The sequence below is a fragment of the Leptomonas pyrrhocoris genome (assembly GCF_001293395.1).
Source record: "Leptomonas pyrrhocoris isolate H10 chromosome Unknown, whole genome shotgun sequence".
NCBI classification, from domain to species: domain Eukaryota; phylum Euglenozoa; class Kinetoplastea; order Trypanosomatida; family Trypanosomatidae; genus Leptomonas; species Leptomonas pyrrhocoris.
Genome location: NW_015438391.1, coordinates 69,635 through 92,713, shown reverse-complemented (window position 1 = coordinate 92,713; position 23,079 = coordinate 69,635). Strand labels below are relative to the sequence as shown.

Here is a 23,079-nt window from a genome sequence, read left to right as displayed (position 1 = left end):
TCCTCTTTCCTTGAGGAAGAAAGAGGCGGCAAGCTGGCAGTCATGAAAATACGAAGCTTTTTGCTTGCGCATGAGTCATCAGAGAATGCTCCCTTTCTTCTTTCATCGTGCCGTTTTCGTTGAATCCATGTGCGTTTTAAAACTATTCCGTTTACACCGCACTGGCGAGAGTACAGAAAAACATATTTGTACCAAAGAACACCGGTTTTCGAGGAGGGAGCGCAACGAGTATTACCGTGCCGCACGCTGTTGCGAGGAGCTACTTGCGTGCGTGTTGCTTCTCTTCTGCTGTTACCGGGCAACCTCCTTTCAGAACAACAGGTAGTGAGCGCTGACTTCGTTGATGCTGCATCGTCATCGAAGAGTTATAGCGGCTAGCACCGCACTGTCCTAGCTGATTGCTTTCGAGCAAGCGCATCGGCAATCGACTGCTAATGAGGAGCCTTCCGGCTGGCTACATCCATTGTTTCACCTCTTCCTTTCCTCTTTCTCTTTTGTATTTTGCGCGCGACGATGAACGCCGTTACGTTGGCGCCTGATCAACGGGAACATCAACACATTTACTGTTTCTTCTACATCATTCCACCTATAAATCGCCTTTGCCCAACTCAGTTTTACCTTTTGATCTTCTTTGTGCTGTCGTTCAATCTCTGGCTACATAGCTCCCCACTATTTCAGCTCGAGGTAACACGATAACAACAACAAAAAACCCTAGCGGCGGAGAGGGAAAGCGAAGAACAGTTCGAAAAAGTAGTAAAGAAGAACTCTAAAAGCGTAGAGAAGTTGAAGAAATAGATCGAGAGAGTTTGTACTCGGAGAATACCGCGAAGGTGAACAGTTGTGTAAAAAAAAGCCGATCACGTATTACTGACGCACCCCTGTCGCTGTGTGCGCGTGCGTGCGTGTGTGTGTGTGTGTGTGTACGTGGGCGTTCCCAATAAACGAGCGACTTCTCGCCCAGCCATCTCCATCCTTCCCTCGTACTCTCGATTACTGTTCATTCTCTTGTCTGACTTGCAGAGTGTGTTGTTTTCTTTATCTAGTGAAAGATAACACTCCACTCAACAGTAGATTAAGACTAGCGCAGTCGAACGCAGTTCCCCGTGAGAGACACAAGCACCCCCCAAAAAACAAAATACCATTTCGCTTCGGCATATACATCATCGTACACCGTCTGTGTTGATTTTGTTTCTGCTTCGCTGCCCTTTCAACGCTGCTCTTATTACTCCTGCATTTTCATTGTTTTATTTTTGCTTTCTTTTCTGCCGTGTTTTTGTTGTTGTTGCTGTGCCACGCTGTTATTATTACCCGTTCATTTTTTTCCCTTCTTCTCTCCTTATTTGTCATCGTGACGCACCCCCCTCCTTGCCCTCGCAGCGATTTACGGCCTCACCTGCCCCTGACGCTTTTCTTTTCGGCTCCCCACGGAAAGGAAGGAGCAACACCGGCAGCGTCGTCGCACAGCAGGCGTGGGACCCCTTCATTCTTTTTTTTTTCTTTCTTTCTACGTTTTCCTTCTTTCATCTACCACATTCTCTTTTCGTCTTGTCCCCGCTTTACCGTAGTGCAAGATGTCCATTCAGGAAGTTCCCGACAGCAACAAGCTGTTCGCCGATGCGGTGTTCGATCGGAACAACTCCCACATTTCTCAGGAGTGGAAGCGCATCAAGGACATCTACCCGAGCGGGGTCAACCAGCCGCTGCTGCCTGAGACCTTCTCGCGCGAACAGTTCGGTCAGGGTAACCACTATGAGTGCTTCATGCTCTCGGCGTTGTCGACGCTGATCCGTTTCCCCGATGTGATTCGTAGCTGCTTTGTGTCGAAGAAGGTGCGCGAGGACGGCCGCTACACCTTCCAGTTCTTCCGCGGCGAGGAGTGGGTAAAGGTGGAAATCGATGACAAAATCGCGATGGAGGAAGGCGAGGTGCTCTACTGCCGCTCCCCCACGGAGCACTGGTGGCCGTTGCTGCTGGAGAAGGCCTACGCGAAGTTCTACACCGCCTACGATCACCTTGAAGGCTGCACGCTACAAGAAACTTTCCATGATTTGACCGGCAACCCGGTTCTCAACATCCCCATGGACGCGAAGCTGGCCAAGGCAGCAGGCGCGGAGGTGACGGAGGGCTTCTACTGGCTGGACCTCGCCCAGCGCATCCAGTCTGGACAGTTCGTCGCCTCTGTGCTCACCAAGGATATAGAGTTGGAGAACATGGGCCTGCAGCGGGAGCAGCAGTACGGCGTGCTGGAGATCTTCTCGCTGACCGGCACGTCCTCCATCAACGACATTGTGATCCACCTGCACAACCCCTTCGAGGACGAGGAGTACGTGTACAAGGGCCCACTCAACTCCAAAGACACCACCTGGGACGCGAAGCAGCGCGCGAAGCACGATGTCGACGACGAGCGGTCCATCTTCCTGCCGCTCAACACCTTTCTAAAGATCATGAATTCGATTCAACTGTGCTACATGACCCCGGTAGAGGTAGACGCGACGTACTTTCACGATGAGTGGAAGGGCGAGAGCGCAGGCGGCAACCCCACCTTCGTCACGTGGCGCAAGAACCCATTGTACTACGTGCGCAACACCGGCAGCACCGCTTCGGAGATTGTGGTGGTGATCAAGCAGGAGGACCAGCGTCGTTTCACGTCCCCAGATGAAATGACGAAGTACCTCCAGTGCGGTATGGTGTTGATCAATTACTCATACGCCAACCCCATCCCCACCTTCTGGGTCACCGGCAACAACCACAAGCCCATTCACAAGAGTCTCTTCCTCAACTCGCGTGAGGTGGCGAATTCCATGACGATTCCCCCCAACTCGTTGTGCTACCTCGTCCCCTCGTGCATGCTGAAGGGTGCCGAGGGTGGCTTCTCCGTTGCGCTGTACCGCATGAAGGGCGCGGATTACAGCGACCTGACGATCAAGAAACTGGCGGTGCCCGGCATTGCGTGGGCGAACCCCGCCACCAAGAACGTGGAACTGCACCAGAAGGAGAAGGACCGCGTCGACTTCTACGTCGACGAGGCCAGCGATGTGCACGTGCTCCTGCACCAGCAGAAGCCCTTCGTCAGCAAATCTGGCGGTGACGCCATGACGGAGGACTACATGGGCATGTACCTCTACGACGACACGGACCGCAAGATCGGCGGTGTGCACGCCGCCACGAACTTTCGCGAGATCAGCATCATCCACCACCTTCCCCGCAGTGGTCGGTATGCCCTCTCGCTGACCTGTCCGCGTGCCAAGGGCGACGTGCCGGCGTACGTGACGATCGTCGCCACTCCCGCCTCGCACGTCCGCATCGTTGACCCACCGGAGGACGCCACCATGTTCGACGACGAGGACCTCATCGACGAGGGCGACGAAGCGGACCAGGAGCGCAACCCCATCGACTACGTCCCCTTTATCTTTGACACTGCGCGCCACACGGAGCCTGCCGACAGCGCCTCCCCGTTCGAGGACAAGCGCTTCTTCACCGACAACCGCGGCGTCACGACGGAGCCGTGGGTGCACATCGGCGACCTCTACCCCGAAGGCAAGACGAAGCCGCTGCTGCCGGATGTGCTGAACCACGGCCAGTTTGAGCAGGGCGACCACTACGACTGCAGCGCGCTAACCGGCTTTGCCGCGCTAGCTGAGCGGAACGCCGACGTAATTCGCAACTGCTTCATCTCGAAGCAGCCGCGCAAGGACGGCCGCTACACCTTCCAGTTCCACCGCTACGGCCAGTGGGTGAAGGTGGAGATCGACGACCGCATTCCGATGATCAAGGGTGACACCGTGTTCTGCCGCTCCCCGACGCACCACTGGTGGCCGCTGCTGCTGGAGAAGGCCTATGCGAAGTTCTACACCCTCTACCAAAACCTCGAGGGCATCTCTCAAGGCGAGGTTTTTCACGACTTTTCGGGTCGTCCCGTTCTCTTTATCCCCATGGAGGCGGAGAAGGCCAGAACCGTGGACTACGACATCGGCAGCGCGCAGTTCTGGCGTACCCTGAATCGTGACCTGGAGCAAACCGCCGTCGCTGCCCTAGCGCTTGGCGAGCAGGCGGAGCAGTACGGCCTGCACCACGAGGACAGCTACGCCCTGCTGGGCCTCTTAGAGACCCGCAACGCCGTCGACCTGGAGCCGGCGGATATTTTGGTGAAGTTCTACAACCCCTTCGAGGACTCCCCCTACCGCGGCCCGATGCACAAGGACGACCCCCGCTGGACGGCGGAGATGCGCTCTATCTGCAACCCGGCGCAGCGCAACATCTTCTACGTCCCCGCCGACGTCTTCCTCGATGTCTTCGCGAACATTCAGCAGGCGTGGGTGAAAGGCCCGCTGGACCCGTGCCGCAACTTTAACAGTGAGTGGGGCGAGAGCACGGCTGGCGGCAACCCGTCGCTTGTCACGTGGCGCGACAACCCGCTCTACACCGTGCGCAACGACAGCGAGGACCCTGTGCAGATCATCGGCATGATCCGGCAGCCCGACCAGCGCCATCTGTTGCACCGCCAGACGAACCACGAGGTGAACTACGTCCAGTGTGCCTTGGTGGTGACGCAGAGCACCAGCGCGGAGCGTATCCCCACCTACCTCGTCACGGGCAACAACCATCGCCGTCTCCGTTCTGGCTTGTATCTGCACAACCGCGAGGTGACCGACGTCATCACGATCCCGCCGAACTCGTTGTGTTACGTGGTGCCGACTGGGATGCAGCGCGACAAGAGCAAATTCATCTTCTCCTACTGGTTCCTCCGTAACGGTGATGAGAAGAAGGTGGACATCCGCCGCCTCAACATCGATGTGGCGCGCCAGCTGCCTGCCATCGCGCACGTCGACCTCAAGAACAAGGGACACGGTCGCGTGGACTTTGTCGTGGATGTGCCCACCGACGTGCACATTCTGTTGAAGCAGGAGAAGCCGTTTAAGCACCAAAGCGGCGGTGACGCGATTGCGCAGGACTTTGTCTCTATGTATTTGTACGACGGCAACGACAAGCGCATTAGCCCCAGCGCGCAGGCCACCAACAACCGCGAGATTGGCCTTGTGCAACACCTCGACAAGCCGGGCCGCTACGCTCTGGGCGTGAACTGCACTGCGGGTGTGGGTGAGGTGCCGTGCAAGGTCGAGGTGGTCGCGGTGGAGCGGGCGCAGGTGCGCATCACCGAGGCCCCCGAGAACGCGCGCGAGCTGGGCGAGGTGGATTTGTCCTTCCTTGACCAGGAGCCCGAGGGCGTGCCGCTTGCCGACGTTCCGCTCGACACCGATCCGAAGTTCCAAGAGCAGCTCGACGCACTGAAGCGGCTGCACAACAACCCCGAGGGCAAGGAGGACTCCATTCTCGCACTGGAAAAGCAGATGAACGACCGCGCGCACGAGCTGGCCAAGGCGGTGCTTGCAAAGGAACGGCCGAAGTACCTGAGCGGCAACGACCTCAGCAAGCTGGCCCCGCTACTCGACGAGGACCCCGAGTACACGAACGCGGAGCGCATGCGCCACCTCCTGAAGGGCGACCCCCGCAACGCGGCCAAGGTGCGCGAGATTGAAGGCGACCTGCGTGAGCGGGCGGCAGCTCTGGCCGATGCGACGTCCGGTGTGGACCTCAACTTCATGGACCCCGAGTACGAGGGCATTCCGCGTGACGACATCGAACTGCTGAACGATCCGACCTTTGCGGAGATGGCGCAGACGCGGGCAAACCTGCTGCGCAACCCCGCCGCTAACGCCCGCAAGATCGACGATGTGGAGGACCAGATGCACGAGCGTGCTGCGGATCTGGCTAAGGCGATGCACGAGAAGGAGCGTACCTACCTCGATCGAGAGCCAGAGGGCGTGCCGCTGGACCTGCTCCCACTGAACGAGGATGAGCCGTTCAGCAAGATGGAAGATGAGCTGCGCGCGCTGAATCGCAAACCGAAGAAGGATATGAAGGCCATCAAAGACCTGCAGAAGGCCCTCAACGACCGTGCGCACGAGCTGGCCGCCAAGTTGAAGCACGACGAGCGTGAGCTCTTCCTCGACCCTCAGCCGTACGGCATCCCGGTCGCGGAACTGCCCCTGGACACGGACGCCGTCTTCCACCCAAAGGAGATCGATCGTCTGCAGCTGCGCAAGGAGGACCCGCTCGGCAACCGCGACGATATCCGCGGCCTGGAGGACGAGCTGAACGACCGCGCGCGTGAGCTGGCAAAGAACCAGCAGGCGAACCAGCGCTCCTTCCTCGAGCCGGACCCCTATGGCGTCCCGCTGGAGAAGCTGGGCCTCGATTGCAACGACGAATTCCTCAAGAAGGAGGAGGAACTGCGGGCGCTGCAGAAGGACCCGCGCAAGAACGCCAAGGCAATCGAGGACCTGAAGGACGACATGCGTGCGTTGGCGGACCGCCTGGCTGCTGCAGAGGCCGCACGTGACCGTAACTTCCTTGACCCCGAGCCGGAAGGCCGTCTCGTGCAGACGCTGCCCCTGCTGGAGAATCCCGAGTTCAAAGACCTCGACACGAAGCGCCGCCGTACACTCAACCGCGGCGGTGATGCCAGCAAGGTGCCGGACATGGAGGAGCGCCTGAATGACATCGCCCACGAGGTCGCGCACGGCATGAACGTGGCGGAACGCCCGGACTACATGGACGCCACGTACAAGGGCATCCCGGCGGAGGACCTGCCGCTAGACCAGGATCAGCCGTTTCATGCGGGGGAGGTGAAGCGGCAGCAGTTGAAGCAGGACCCACGTCGCAACGCCCGCGGCATCGCGGACGCTGAGCAGGGCCTCAACGACCGCGCCATGGAGCTCGCCGAGGAGAAGCTGAAGGGTGACCGCAACTACCTCGACCCCGAGCCCGAAGGGGTGCCGCTCCGCCTCGTGCCGCTGGACAAGGATGCAACGTTCGCGGCGATGGAGGCGCAGCGGGCGAAGCTGAAGAAGGACCCGCGCAAGAATGCCAAGGCGATCGCCGACCTCGAGGGGCAGCTGAACGATCGCGCGCACGAGCTGGCCAAAGAGCTGAAGGAGAAGGAGCGTCCGAAGTTCCTCGACGCGAAGTTCAACGGCATCCCGTACGCGGAACTCCCCCTCAACTCCGACCAGCCCTTCCGTGACATGGAGGTGCAGCGGCTCTTGCTGAAGGAGCAGCCCCAGAAGAACGCGACGGCCATCCAGGACCTCGAGGAGGCCCTCAACGACCGTGCCGGAGAGCTGGCGAAGGAGCAGCTGGCGCAGGACCGCGCTTTCCTCGACCAGTGCCCGCTCGGCGTACCGCTGGAGGAGCTGCCGCTGGACAGCACGCCGGCCTTTGTCGCCAAGGAGGAGAAGCTGCGCGCGCTGCGGAGGGACCCGCGGCGCAACGCGGCTGCCATCGACGCCCTCCAGAAGGAGATGAACGAGATGGTGCACGCGCTGGCGGCCGAGGAGCTGGGCAAGATGCGCGGCTTCCTCGACCCTGAGCCGGAGGGTCGCCTGCTCGACAACCTGCCGCTCAACGAGGACCCGACCTTCCACAAACTCGAGACGCGCTACCGCGATCTCAAGAAAAGCCCGAAGGCGAATCCGCAGGAGGTGGCGGACCTGGAGGAGCTGATGAATGACCGCGCGCACGAGCTGGCGAAGGACATGAACCGCAAGGAGCGCCCCAACTTCATGAGCCCCGCGCCGAAGGGCGTCCCGCTGTCGGAGCTGCCGCTCGACACGGATGAGGAGTTCAGCAACCTGGAGGCACAGCGTGCGCGCCTGATGCGTCAGCCGGCCAAGAACCGCAAGGCGATCGTGGACATCGAGGACGCCCTCAACCTCCGCGCCGAAGAGCTGGCGCAGGAGAAGATTCAGGCCGACCGCGCCTTTATGGAGGAGGCGCCGCAGAACGTGCCGCTCAAGTACATCCCGCTCGACAAGGATAAGGATTTCGCCAAGATGGAGGCGCAGCGGACGGCGTTGCGCGCCAACAACCAGAGCACGCGCGGCGTTGACCCGAAGATTCGCGAGCTGGAGTCGGCGATGAACGAACACGCGAACGAGATGGCCAAGGCGATGAAGCAGCAGGTGCGCTCCAACGTGCTGCCGACGCGCGTCGGCGGCATCGCACGCGAGGCGCTGCAGCTCGACGACGATGTCCCGTTTGCCGATTTGGAGGTGGCGCACATCGCCGCCACAGGCGACGGCGAGCCGGAGAAGGCGCGCGATTTGGGCGACGCGATGCAGAAGCGCGCCGTCGACGTGGCGGCGAAGATGCGCGGCGAGGAACGGGCGATCCTGGGCCACCCGCTCGGGTTCTCACCGGAGGACCTCCCTCTCGACCGGAGCCCCGAGTACCTCAAGAAGGAGGCGGAGGTGCTCGAGCAGCGCGCCGACCCGAAGCGCAACGCTGCGGTTATCAAGGCTGGCGAGGATGTGCTGCGGGACATGGCGCTCGAGATGGCGAAGCAACAGGCCGCGGAGGAGCGAAAGGACTACATCGACCCGGAGCTGGAGGGCCGCAAGCAGAGCGACCTAGGCCTGGACGACGACCCGACCTTCCTCGGCATCGAGGAGCAGTACCGCAAGTCCAAAAAGGACCCTTACGCGGACGACGATCGCCTGCACGACTTGGAGCAGATGATGAACGATCGCGCGCACGATCTCGCTAAGGCGAAGAACGCGGAGGACCGCACCAAATACATGGACCAGTCCCCGCGCAACGTGCCGCTTTCGGAGCTGCCACTCGACACAGATGACGAGTTCGGCCGCTTGGAAGCACAGCGGGCGAAGCTGTGCCAGGACCCGCGCCGCAACGCGCAGGCCATCAAGCAGACTGAGGACGCCCTCAACGACCGCGCTGACGAGCTGGCCGCTGAGGCGCTCAAGAACGACCGCATCTTCCTCGATGACGAGCCGGAGGGCGTCGCGCAGCGTCACCTGCCGCTGGACGAGGACCCAACCTTCCGCAGCCTGGAGATGAAGCGCGCCGCATTGAAGAGCGCGCCGTCGCGGGACGGCGACGCCATCCGTGCCGTGGAGGAGCAGATGAACCAACACCTGCACGACATGGCCAGGGAGGTGAAGCAAAACAACCGTCGTGATATGGACCCCGACCCGCTTGGCATCCCGCTGGAGGATTTGGATCCCTACCTCGATGAGGATCAGCACTTCCACGAGCTAGAGGAGATGTACCGCGACGCGAAGCAGAACCCGGCCAAGGCGAAGGCGGCGCAGCAGCTGCTGGATCAGATGAACGAGCGCGCGAAGGAGGTTGCGCAGGCGGTGCACGACATGGAGCGTCGCCCGCTGAACCCTGACCCGAGTGGCATCCCGCTCGAGACGCTGCCGCTGAACGACGACGCGGAGTTCAACGCACTGGAAAACGAGGCCCGCGCACTGCGCAACGAGCCGAACGGCGAGAAGAAGAACGCCAACCGCCTCGGCGAGATTGAGGATGGACTGAACGCCCGCGCTGCTGAACTGGCGGACGAGGCACGTAAGCGGTACGTCGACAAGGCGCCGGAGGGCATCCCGATGGAGCTGCTGAACCTCGGCGACGATCCGGCCTTCACGGATGCGGAGACGCAGCTGCGCCGTCTTGAGCGCAACCCCGTCGCCAACCGCAAGGGCATCAAGGACATGAAGGACGACCTGAACATGATGGCGCACGAGAAGGCCAAGAAGATGTTGCAGCAGGACCGCGGCTACCTCGACCCGGAGCCGGAGGACGTGGAGCTGCGCCACGTCCCGCTCGACACCGACTCGACCTTCCGCGACATCGAGGCGCAGCGCGCAGCGCTCAAGGCGAAGGACCCGCGTGGCAACGCGAAGGCGATCGCAGCGCTCGAGCAGCAGTTGAATGACCGCGCGCACCAGCTGGCCAAAGAAGTGAAAGACAACGAAGTCCGCGCTCTCGAACCCGACCCGCTTGGCGTGCCGTACAACGCTATCGTTCCGCACCACGACGACCAATTCAAGGAGCTGGCCACTCAGCTGCGTGAGCTGAAGCAAGACCCGAAGCGCAACGCGCAAGGCATCCGCGAGGTAAAGGAGAAGATGAACGAGCGCGGCGTGGAGCTGGCGGAGGGCATGCTGAAGAACGACCGCGGCTACCTGGAGCCGGAGCCGGAGGGGGTGCCGCTTACGTACCTCCCGCTGGACACGGATCCGCAGTTCAACCGTATGGAGGTGGAGCGTGCGAAGCTGAAGGCACGTGACCCGGTCAAGAACGCAAAGAAGATCGAGGGCCTTGAGGACCAGCTGAACGACCGCGCGAGGCAACTTGCAGAGGCGCAGCAGCAGGAAGACCTGCGCGGACTTGACCCCAAGCCGGAGGGTATCCCGCTCTCGGTGCTCGACCCCCACTCGGACAAGCAATTCTCCTCTTACCTGCCTCAACTGCGCGCCATGAAGGCCGATCCAAGGACGACGACGCCGCAGCTGCAGGAGGTGCTGGCCGCCATGAACGACCGCGCGCACCAGCTGGCGAACGAGAAGCTGCGTGGCGACCGCCCGTCCTACCTGGAGGGGGAGCCGAAGGGCGTGCCGCTTGAGCTGCTGCCGCTGGACGCGGACCAGCAGTTCCACGACTTGGAAGTTCAGCGCGCTGTTCTGAAGGAGCAGGATCCGCGCCGCAATGCCGCTAAGATCAAAGACCTCGAAGACCGCCTGCGCGACCGCGCGAACGAACTGGCGGATCAGCAGCGTATGAAGGACATCGAAAACCTGGATCAGGCCCCCGAGGGCATTCCGATCGCGCTGTTGAACGTGCACGATGACCCTCGGTTTGCGCAGATGGTGGACCAGCACCGTGAGTTGGCGAAGGAGCCGATGAAGAACGACGCCAAGCTGGCGGCACTGGAGGAGCAAATGAACGACCGCGCGCACCAGCTGGCCAAGGACTTGCTGTCCAAGGACAACGCCTACCTTGACCGGACCCCGCAAGGTGTGCCGATTGAGGAGCTGCCGCTCGACACCGACCCGGAGTTCCGCAAGCTGGAGGTCCAGCGCGCCGTTCTGAAGCAGCAGGACCCGCGCCGCAATGCCGCCAAGATTAAGGACCTCGAAGAGCAGCTGAACAACCGCGCCCACGAATTGGCCCGTGCGCAGCTCGCCGAGGACTTGCGTGGCGTCGAGGCGGCTCCGCGCGACTTGCCTGTGGAGCTGCTGAACCCGCACGCCGATCCGAAGTTTGCCGAGGCGGTGCAGCGCGTGCGCGAGGCGAAGAAGGACCCGAAGGCAAAGGCGGATGTCCAGGCGGTGCTCGACGAGATGAACAACCGCGTGCGTTCGCTGGCCGACCAGGTAATGGACCGCGACTACCTTGACCGTGATCCGGAGGGCGTGCCGATCGCGGAACTGCCACTGGACACCGACCCCGACTTCCACACGATGGAGGTGGAGCGGGCGAAGCTGAAGCTGAAGGACCCGAAGCGCAACGCCCGCGCCATCAAGGACCTGGAGCAGCGTCTCAACGACCGCGCCCACGAGCTGGCGAAGAAGCAGCTCGACGACGACCTTTCCGGGTGCGACGCCGAGCCGGAAGGCATCCCGCTGGCGCTGCTGAAGCCGACGGAGGATCCGCAGATTTCCAGCATGATCCCGCAGCTCCGCGAGCTGAAGAAAAGCCCGAAGAAGAACGCCGACGCCATTCAGGACCTGGAGAACCGGATGAACAACCGTGCCTACGAACTGGCGGACGCGCTGCTGGAGGGCGACCGCGGCTACCTGGACCCGAAGCCGGAGGGCGTGAAACTGGAGTACCTGCCGCTAGACAAGGACCCCGAGTTTGCAGAGATGGAGGTGGAGCGCGCGAAGCTGAAGGCGCAGAACCCGCGCCGCAACCCGCGCCGCATCGCCGACCTGGAGGATAGGCTGAGCGATCGCGCCGCGGAGTTGGCGGAGGCAAAGAAGGCCGACGAACTGTCGCACTTCCCGCCGCAGTACGAGGGCATCGACACGGCCGCCATGAAGCCGCACGACGACCCCAAGTTTGCCGCGCTGGCGGAGCAGCTGCGCGCGCTTGAGAAGGCTGGCAAGGCCAACTCGCCTGAGATGCAAAGGACACTGAACGACATGGACGCCCGCTTGACTGAGCTGGCGAAGGAGAAGGTGCAGGGTGATCTATGGTTTTTGGACAAGGAGCCGGAGGGCATCCCGTTGGAGGACGTCGGCGTAGAGGCCGATCCGCAGTTCAACAAGCTGCGCCAGGAGCGGGCGAGTCTCAAGGCAAAGGACCCGCTGCGCAACGCGGACAAGATCAAGGAATTGGAGGAGCAGATGAACGATCGTGCGCACGACATGGCGAAGGACATCCTCGCCAGCGACTTCGACGGCGTCGACCCGAACCCAATGGGCATCCCGCTGGAGCTGCTGAAGCCGCGCGAGGGCCCGCAGGTGGCGAAGATCCTTCCGGAGCTGCGCCGCGCCAAGAGGAACCCGCGCGACGCGCAGAAGGCGAGGGACCTGCAGCAGCAACTAGACGACCGCGTGAAGGAGCTGGCCAACGACGCATTGAGGGCGGCGCGGCCAGCGTACCTGGATCGCGACCCCGAAGGCGTGCTGCTGTCGGATCTCCCGCTCGACACGGACGGCATCTACAACGGTCTCGAGGTGGAGCGCGCGAAGCTGGTGCTGGCGGAGCCGGTCAAGAACGCGAAGCAGATCGAGGACCTGGAGGAGCGGTTGAACGAGCGCGCACACGAGCTGGCGCAGCAGGTGCTGGAGGACGACCTGCGGAACATCGACCGTGAGCCGCAGGGTATCCCGATCGACGCCGTCAAGCCGCACAACAACGCCGACTTCCACAAACTGGCGACGCAGGCGCGTGAGCTCCGCAAGGACCCGCGCCGCAACGCCGACAAGCTGTCCAACGTCGAAGGGCAGATGAACGAGCTGGCGAACCAGATGGCGGCTGAGATGCTGGACAACGATCGCAAGTACCTCGACCCTGAGCCGGAGGGGGTGCCGGTGGCGGAGCTGCCGCTCAACGAGGACCCGGAGTTCCACGAGATGGAGGTGCAGCGCGCCGTTCTGATCGCGCAGGATCCGATGAAGAACAAGCAGGCCATCGCCGACCTAGAGGACAAGCTCAACGACCGCGCACATGAGCTGGCCGAGGAGCAGAAGAAGGAGGACCTGAGAGGGCTGAACAGCTCTCCGCTCGGCGTGCCGGTGGCGCTGCTGAACCCGCACGAGGACCCGCACTTCACGGCGAAGCTGCCAGAGCTGCGTGCGGAAAAGAAGGACTCCTCCGCACGTGGCCAGGCCCGTCTGAACGAGACGCAGGGTAAGCTGGACGACGTTCTCGACGCCCTCGCCGCGGAATATCTGGAGAAGGATCGCGCCTCGTACTTGGACCCTAATCCTGAAGGCATCCCCATTGCAGCGCTTCCGCTGGACAACGACCCGGAGTTCCACCAACTGGAAACGGAGCGCCTTGACCTGATCAACAAAAACGCACGCGCGAACAAGGACGCCATCCGCGATCTCGAGGACGCGCTGAACGAGCGCGCGCACGAGCTGGCCCGTCAACAACGCAAGGGTGACCGCGGCTACCTGGACCCCGAACCGGAGGGCATCCCGCTCGATGTGCTGCCCCTCGACACAGACCGCCAGTTCACCGATCTGGAGGCCAGGCGCGCCGCGTTGAAGGCGCAGGACCCCAACAAGAACGCCGCCGCCATTCACGACCTCGAGGATCAGCTGAACGACCGCGCACATCAGCTGGCGGAGGACCAGATCGAGGAGGATCTGCGCGCTGTGTCGCCAACGCCTGAGGACATCCCGGTGCGCATGCTGAACCCGCACCAGGATCCCGAGTTTGCGCGGATGGTGAACGCGCTGCGCGCGCTGAAGGCGGACCCCTCGGCGGACCCCAAGAAGATTTCCGACCTGGAGCAGGACATGAACGACCGCGTGCACGAGCTGGCGAACGACGTGCTTTCCGGCGACCGCCCGACCTATCTCGATCCCAAACCGGAGGGCATTTCAGTGGAGACGCTACCGCTGGACTCGGACCCCCTGTACCATCAGCTGGAGGTGGAGCGTGCTAAGCTGGTCCTGCAGGACCCGAAGAAGAAGCAGGCGAAGATCGCGGAGCTGGAGGAGCGCCTCAACGACCGCGCTCACGAACTGGCGAAGGAGCAGCGGGCGCGCGATCTGGCCGACCTGAAGGATGCGCCGCGCGGCATTCCGGTGGAGCTGCTGAAGCCGCACGACGACGACACCTTCGCGAACCTCGCCGCGCAGCGCCGTGACCCCAACAGTGCGGCGAACAAGTCGCGTGATATCGGCGGCGCCAACAAAGACCCAACACGCGATATACTCAACGAGCGCCTGGACGAGATGGCGCGGCAGATGCTGGAGGGTGACCGCGACTACCTCGACGCGAACCCGGAGGGGGTGCCGCTGCGCGTTCTTCCGCTCAACGACGACCCCCAGTTCCACGACATGGAGGTGGAGCGTGCGAAGCTGAAGGCGAAGGACCCGCGCGGCAACGCGAAGGCGATCCGCGACTTGGAGGACAAGCTGAACGACCGCGCGAACCAGCTGGCGAAGGACGCGCTGAGCGGCGATCGGAACTACCTCGACCCCGAGCCGGAGGGTGTGCCGCTATCGGCCCTGCCGCTGAATAGCGATCCCGCTTTCCACCAGCTAGAGGTGGAGCGTGCGAAGCTGAAGGCGCAGGACCCGAAGAAGAACGCGGACCGAATTAACGCGCTGGAAGACCAGCTGAACCTGCGCGCCGACGAGCTAGCGCTGGCGCAGAAGAAGGAGGACCTGCGCAACCTGGACCCCAAGCCACGCGGCGTCGCGCTCGAGTCGCTGAACCCGCACGACGATGAGGAGTTCGCCTCCTACCTGCCCGAGCTGCGCCGGCTGAAGAAGGAGCAGCCGAACCACCCCAAGACGCGCGAGATTCAGGGCAAACTGGACAACCGCGCCGACGAGCTCGCCAAGGCGCAGATCGCGCGCGACCGCGCCTTCCTCGACCCGGAGCCAGAGGGCATTCCGCTGGCCCAACTCCCGCTGGACAACGACAAGACCTTCACGAACTTGGAGAAGCAGCTGCGCCAGGCCAAGCAAGACCCGAAGCGCAACGCCGACCGCATCGCCGGCTTGCAGGAGGAGATGAACGACCGCGCCCACGAGCTGGCGCGCGACTTGCTGCAGGGCGACCGCGGCTACCTCGACCCCGAGCCGGAGGGCGTGCCGATCGCTGACGTCGGCATCGACGTCGATCCGAAGTTCCGCGAGCTGGAGGCGCAGCGGGCGAAGCTGAAGGAGGACCCGAAGAAGAACGCGGCGAAAATCAAGGACCTGGAGCAAAAGCTGAACGACCGTGCGCACGAGTTGGCGAAGGCGGCGAAGGAGGCCGGCCGTGCCTTCCTCAACTCAACCTCCGCGCGCATCCCGAAGGCGCTGCTGCCACTGGACGAGGACGCTCCATTCCAGAAGATGGAGCAGCAGCTTCGCCGTCTCAACCGTGATCCTCGCCGCAATGCCGGTGCGATCGACAACCTGAAAGGCATGATGCAGGACCGCGCGGACGAGCTGGGCGGCGACATGCTGCGCGGCGACCGCGACAAATACCTCGACCCCAACCCCGAGGGCGTGCCACTGGAGCACCTCCCGCTCGACACGGATCCGCAGTACAGCGAGGCGGAGCTGCAGCGGGCCATCTTGAAGGCGCAGGACCCGAAGGCAAACGCGAAGAAGATCAACGAGCTGGAGAAGGCCCTCAACGACCGCGCTCACGAGCTGGCGAAGGAGCAGCGGCAGAAGGACCGCAGCTTCCTGGACCCGGAGCCGGAAGGCATCCCGATCAAGGATGTGCCGCTCGACAAGGACCCGAACTTCCTGCGTCTGGAGGACTACCTGCGCAAACTGAAGAAGGACCCGAAGCGCAACGCAGACGCAATTGCGGACACGCAGCTCAAGATGAATGACCGCGCCCACGAGCTGGCCGCTGAGGTCGTGGCGGACGACCTCGCCTGTCTGCCAGTGCCTGCCTACCGCGGCATCCCGAAGGAAGACCTCAACCTGCATTCCTACCCCAAGTTCCGCAACGCCGCCAACCGCCGCCGCGACGCCATCAGGCGCGGTGCCCGCACCCCAGATGTGAAGGCGATTGAGGAGGAGATGGACAAGCTGGCGAAGGAGATCGCAGACGACGTGATCGCGGCAGAGCGCGCGTTCCTCGACAAGGAGCCGGGGGGCATGGCGCTGGAGGATATCCCGCTCGACAACGACAAGGAGTTCGTCGCCCTCGAGGCGGAGCGCCGCCGCCGCGCCAAGGACCCCCGCGCGGCGAAGCGCAACAAGGACGTCATCAAGGACCTGGAGGACAAGATGAACGACCGTGCGCACGAGCTGGCGAGGGCGGAGTTCGCGAAGCAGCGCGGCTTCATGGACCAGGAGCCAGAGGGCGTCCCGCTGGACCGTCTGGCACTCGACACGGATCCGGAGTTCAAGGATGCCGAAATCGCGCACTACAAGGCGAAGAAGGACCCCAAGGCGGACCCGAAGAAGGTGGCGGCGCTCACGAAGCGCATGAACGACCGCGCGCACGAGCTGGCCAAGAAGGAGATGGCGAAGGACCGCGCCTTCCTCGACCCTGAGCCGGAGGGGGTACCGCTGGCGGACCTGCCGCTCAGCGAGGACCCCGAGTTCAACGAGCTGGCGAGGCAGCGTCAGGCGCTGAAGAACGCCGGCAAGGCCCGCGACCCGAAGGTGAAGGAGCTGGAGGAGAAGATGAACGACCGCGCGCATGCGATTGCGAAGGACCAGCTCAGCAAGAATCGCGCTTACCTGAAACCGGAGCCGCAGAACGTTCCCTTCTCCGACCTGCCGCTGAACCGCGACCCGCTCTTCCGCGAGATGGAGGGCGAACTCATGAAGGCGAAGAAGGACCCGCGCAGCAACGCGGACAAGATTGCACAGTTGCAGGACGACCTCAACACCCGCGCAGACGACCTCGCCAAGGAGCTGCTCCAGAAGGAGCGTGCGGGCCAGGAGCAGGAGCCGATGGGCGTGCCGCTGGATGAGCTACCGCTGAACTACGACCCGATTCTGAACCCGCTGGAGCGCAAGCGGCGCGACTTGAAGAAGGACCCACGGAAGAACGCGGATGCGCTGCGCAACCTTGAGCCGGAGATTGCCGCGCGCGTGAACGACATCGCACGCGACTTTCTGGCGAAGGAGCGCGCATTCCTTGACCAGGAGCCGGAGGGCGTTCCGCTGGAGCGCCTGCCGCTTGCAGACGACAAGGAGTTCCACGACATGGAGAAGGAGCTGCGCGCGCTGAAGAAGCAGCCGGCGAAGAACAAGGACGCCATCGAGGATTTGGAGGAGCGGATGAACGACCGCGTGCACGACCTTGCGAAGGACTTCCTCGCGAAGGATCGCGATTACCTCAACCCCGAGCCGGAAGGCGTGCCGGTGGCGGAGCTGCCGCTGAACGAGGACCCCACCTTCCACGACCTGGAGAACCAGCGCCGCGAGCTGAAGAAGAACCCGCGCAACAACGCCAAGGCCATCAAGGACCTTGAGGACAAGCTGAACGACCGCGCCGAGCAGCTGGCGAAGGACAAGCTGGCGAAGGAGCGCGCCTTCCTCGATCCCAAGCCGGAGGGCATCCTACTCAAAGACCTCAACCTGGGCAAAGACAAGCCGTTCAAGGACCTGGAGAGGCAGCTGCGCGATCTCCGGAAGGACCCGCGCAAGAACGCGGACGCGATCAAGGACATTGAGGCCGACATGAACGACCGCGCGCGCACGCTGGCCAAGCGCCAGCTGGCCGACGACCGCAACTTCATGAACCCGGAGCCGCGCGGTGTGCCGCTGGCCGACCTCGCGCTCGACGAGGACCCGGACTTCCGCGCGACGGAGCTAGCCCGCCGGGAGGCGAAGAAAGACCCGAAGGCGTCCGACAAGGTGCGCGACTTGGAGGAGCAGATGAACAAGCACGCTGATCGCGTCGCCAGCGACTTCCTCAAGAAGGACCGGGCCTACCTCGACCCGGAGCCGGAGGGTGTGCCGCTCGAGGAGCTGCCGCTGGACAGCGACCCGGACTTCCACGGCATGGAGGTGGACCGCCGCAAGCTGAACAAGGACCCCGTGAAGAACGCGAAGACTGTAAAGGATCTGGAGGCGCAGCTCAACGACCGGGCGCACGAGCTGGCGAAGGACAAGAAGGGCTACCAGGACCCCGAATTTCACGACGCGAACGAGGACATTGCGGAGCAATGGCCGCGCATCCGTGAGTTGTACCCGGAGGGCGTCTACGACCCGGTGACGCCGGACACGACGCTGCCGTCGGACGTCTCGTCGGCGCCGCAAGACATGGGATTTCTGGCACCGTTCATCGCGGCTCTGGCCCGCCACACGGTGCTCATCTCGCGCCTGTTCCAGGACAAGGCTCACCCGCAGCAGCAGCCCTACCGCATCACCCTCTTCAACCCCGACAGCTCGCCAGTGACGGTCGAGATCGATGACCGCGTGCCGTGCGACGACAAGCGTGAGCCGAAGTTCACCCAGGTCCCGTCCCGCATGTGGTACCCACTGCTGCTGGAAAAGGCCTACGCCAAGTTCGTGGGCGGCTACGAGAACTTTAACAACTGCAACGCCCACGACACGCTGCGCGACTTGACGGGCCGGCCGGTGCTGCACATCTCCCTCGAGGACCCGAAGCACGCGGTGGCGACGAACATGGGCGACTACACCACACCGGCCTTCTGGCGCCGCGTTATCGAGGACCTTGAGCGCGGTGACGTCTTCGTGTGCGTGGCGAACGGCAGCGTGCCGAGCGGCCTGCACCCGCAGTGCAGCTACGCGCTGATGGACGTCTTTGAGGTGAAGCCCGGCACGTCCGACTCGTCCGACATCGTCGTGAAGGTGCACAACTGCTACATGGATGCGCCGTACTACAACGGCCCGCTGCGCAAGGGCGACAGCAACTGGACGGCCGACGTCAAACGCGCGTGCGACTACACGGCGGACGAGAACGACATGATCTACATGCCGCTGCCCACCTTCCTGCAGAACTTCAGCTGCATGCAGCGCTGCCACATCAACTGCGGTGACCGTCTTAGCGCACCGGGGCAGTGGGACGACTTCACCGCAGGCGGCACGTCCAAGTACACGACCTTCCGCAGCAACCCGATCTTCCTCGTGGCGAACACGACATCGCGCCCGGCCACCATCCTGGCGGAGGTGCGCCACACGAACCCGCTTTACGTGGACGAGACGAACTGCAAGCAGTACCCGTACACGGGGCTGACGCTGATGCAGCCGATCAACTCGAAGCTGCCGCCGACACCATTCATCACGAACGGGACGCACAAGTTTCTGCAGAAGGGCATGATGCTCGACTCGCGCGAGGTCTGTGCGGAAATGGAACTGCCGCCGAGCTCAACCTGCTACCTCATCCCATACACGAAGGACCGCGGCACTATGGGCGAGTTCCACGTTTCCATCTACCCCGACATGGCAAAGGTCACACTGACGCCGCTGCGCCACGCCGGCCTCACGCTGAAGCCGCTCCGCCACGCCGTTAGCCTGACGCCCGGTGACGAGGACGGCCAGCGTCTCGACTTTATGGTGAACGACGCGAGCGACGTGCACATCCTCCTCCACCAAACGAAAGTGTCGGACCCGAGCACCATTCGCAAGGGCGACGCCGTCGCGGAAGACGCCGTGTTCATGACGGTGTTCAACGAGTACGGCATTAAGATTGGCACGACGGGTGAGGCGAGCACCGCACGCGAGCACGCGCTGGTCTTCAAGGCGCCGCAGGGCGGGCGGTATTCGTTGCTGCTGAACTGCACAGCGACCTCGACGAGCGGGCCATGCACAGCCAACCTGGAGATCTACACCCCGGCGGACGTCAGCGCCGACTTCGTCCCCGTCGCACCAGACGCGAAGCCGCTGAGTCTTCAGTCGCAGTCGCGCTTCCCGACGCTGTCACGCACGGCGACGGCACCGAGCGCGTCGCGTGCGGCGAGCCGCGGCAAGGACGTGCGCCGCACCGACTCCCTGCCGCCTGTAAATCAGCGTTCTGTTAGCGGCCGTCGTGGTAGCCGTGAGGAGAGCGGTCGCCATGGTAGCCGCGGTCGCCGTTAAAGATGCAGAGTTTCGCGGTGTTGAAGATGCTCCCACTTCGTTTTCTCGCCGTTTTTTTTTCTTGTTCCGCTCCCTGCACTTTCCTCTTTTCTCTTCTCACGACGACCGAGGGAGGAGAGCTTCATCGCAGACACGTGCCGTGAGAGCCATTTCCTCTGCGAAGGAGTTTTTTTTTTTTTTGCTTTCGCAATCATATATGTTGCTCTGCATAAATAGCCAATTAGTGAGCACGAGATGATGAAAAGGCGAAGGGGCCCTTTTATTGTTTTGGTTCCTCGTATTTTGTTTATTTATTTCTCTCCCTGTAAAGAACGTAGAGGACGTCTTCTCATTTATGGTTGTGGTGTGCGTGTGGTCTTCTCCGTGTTCTGCCTCCGCACACGCATATATGAAACACATCGTTCTCTCTGTGCTCTGTTTTATACTCTCCCTTGTCCCGCTTTTGTATTTGTTGTTGATGCTGAGGTGTGAGTGTTGCGTGATGGTTGGTGGTCTTCCGTTGTATTGCCTATTCGTTCCTTTCCTCCCTCTCTCTTTTTGCAGGCGCGGTTGAGCTCGGTGGAACACCGTGTCTACAAAAAGGCAGGTAAAGTGAATATATATATTTGCTACTTTCATCCGCTTGCCTTTTCCATGGAGGTTAAAATGTGAAGACCTGAACTGAGGCTTCCGTTACTCGCGTGGTACCTATCGCCAACTTAAAGACAGGGAGTTTTGCAGTCGCTGAGAGCATCGCAGAAGTCTGAGCGGGGAACGGAGCGGACGTGACCTTCTTTTCCCTTTCCGTGTCTTCTTCCCCTTTTCACTTTTTTCTTCATAGTCGCCAAATCGTTTTATTCTTTCGCTGTTTTTTTTTTAACTCTTGATGTGAACTTCTCGTGCTAGCCTGTCGATTCTGTGCAATTATAATTCTCCGTTGTTTCTCTGTCCTGCTTCTCCTCTTCTTTTTCGTTTGTTTTTAAAAAACCTGTGAAGGCGAGCCGTCTCCTCCCGCTCCGCTCGAGGCAATGCACTCCTCAAACCTCGGATGCGGCGGCACAGACTGCTTGTGGGGAACTTCATTAGGCCACTTAAGAACGAGAAAAAGAGGACGTGTCGAAGTTCTTCTCTCTAAGGAAGTCAGCGGACTTTGTACTGCTGCTAGCCCCCTCAAAGGGATGGAAAAGAGCACGTGGAGAAGGAAGCCTAAACCTCGCTGGTTTTTTCGAAAGAGAGTTTTCTCATAAATGTGTTTAAACACACATACGCATTTTTTCGTTGAAAACCCCGATCTTCTATTGTTTGTTTGATTGATATATATATATATATATTATGTTTTCCTGGTTTACCGGTGTCGCAGCGAAAAGAAACAAAAGGAGGGTTACGGAGAGCCGTCGCTGGCGTTGTGATGATCGACAAGTTTGGGGAAATTTGTGGTTCATACTGACCAACGGTACCTCGTCGCTTTCTTCATCCTTTTTCTTCATTCTGGATGCACCGTTTTTATCATTATTATTTGTTGCTATAGAAGCATTTTTTGTTTGTTTGTTTGTCTGTTTCTCGTTAGTTGTTTCATTGTACTTCGAAAGAATCCGCGACAAGCACAACGGAGGTCAAAAAGACATCTTTTCTCTCTCTTCTCAGACGTGTATGAACGCTGCTTTGGGGAAGGCAACGCTCTCTGCCAACTACACCGCTCTTTGACCTTTGATACACGTGAGGTTCTGTTTTCTTTCTGAGGACGACGGAATATAATGGTTACTCGTCTCGCTGTGTTGAACAGCACTAACTGCGCTGTTTTCATACTCTCGATGTTTCTTCACAACCACGTGTCGCCGCACTTTTACTTGTTCTTGTCAACTGTACACAGAAAAGAATGTAAAAAGAAAAGAATCGTCAACGCTCATTAGCGCAGCTGAAGCAGCAGCATGCGCCTTATCTCCACGTCAAGTAACAACAACAAAAAAAAAGGAGCACGAGAGACATATTCAGAAAGTAATCTACTACGCGCCAAACTCTCTTACAGCAGCATCGTTACTTCTGTGTGCGCGTGTGTGCGGAGGTGAATATTTGTTTTAGAATTTTGGCACTCGAACCATAAAAAGGGTCACTGGCAGTCGTAGAGGGGATAGATTACTTTGTGAGAGTGAATCAGATGCCGCAGTCCCATCCACGTCCTTAACGGCCGTTCTTGATGGGGCCATGCTTTTGTTTGTCATCACGTGCTTTGTTACCGTGAGCGATGTTTTCCTGTTGGATTTATCATTTTCCTTTCCTCTTCTGGTTGAACTCTTTAAGGCGAGTTGCAGAACTAAAAAGTGAAATAGGAAAGTGGAGGAAACGGCGGGTCCACCGGGTGGGAGAGTGGTGGCTGCCGTTGACCGGTATATATATGTGAAGGCTAACATCTTTTTCTTTTTCTTCTTTTTCTCTCGGCTTCTGGCATCGGTGCTCTAAGCTGTGCTCTCTTTGCTCTCTGTTTCTCTCGCTGGCATTTTATTGTTTGTTTGTTTCTCCATTCTTCACTCTAGCGCTGTGCTGTCATGAAAGTGCACTGAAGCACCCTTTCTGTGGTTTTCGTTTTCTTCTTTGGTGTGTGTGCGTGTGTGTTGGTGCTGTACGGGTCGCGAGGAAGGCGCTCCATCTGTGGCATTCATGAGAATGAGGGACAGGCAGCACTTTGGGGGACCTATCGAGCCTGTTGTCTCTGCGTCTTTCATCGAGGATGAATCTGCGTGTGCGTCCGTTGGGGGCTGATGTACGCGGCTGAACGGGCGCCTGTCCTTAGTTTTACGCAAAACGAAATAGTCCTCTTTGCACCCCGTACAACACTTCACAGACCGACACAGAAAAGCGAAATAAGAGTATTTGGCCGGCAACCTCACGCCACAACCATCAGCGTTGAATCGCGTGATTTTACATAGTAGAAAGGATGATCTACGATGATGCGCTTTTATATCTGTTATTATTATTATTATTATTATTTAGCGTTCAATGTGTGTGTGTGTGTTCTGCGTGTTTTTGAATCAAACCAGCGACT

At 60.7% G+C, this 23,079-nt stretch overlaps 1 protein-coding gene across 2 annotated transcripts; it reads left to right on the top strand.

Annotated features, from left to right (window-relative positions):
- Positions 1 to 611: 611 nt before the first annotated feature.
- ABB37_09805 (putative calpain-like cysteine peptidase putativecysteine peptidase Clan CA family C2) lies at positions 612 to 20,060 on the top strand (the record flags this gene model as incomplete). Of its 2 annotated transcripts, none has more annotated exons than XM_015809443.1 (1): positions 612 to 20,060. In XM_015809443.1, the coding sequence occupies exon 1, from the start codon at positions 1,572 to 1,574 to the stop codon at positions 20,058 to 20,060; it is 18,489 nt and encodes a 6,162-aa protein (XP_015651925.1). In that variant the 5' UTR covers positions 612 to 1,571. The 2 variants fall into 2 exon arrangements, with proteins under 2 accessions (XP_015651925.1, XP_015651924.1); XM_015809442.1 differs by having other exon boundaries at positions 1,020 to 20,060.
- Between the last annotated feature and the right edge of the window lie 3,019 nt (positions 20,061 to 23,079).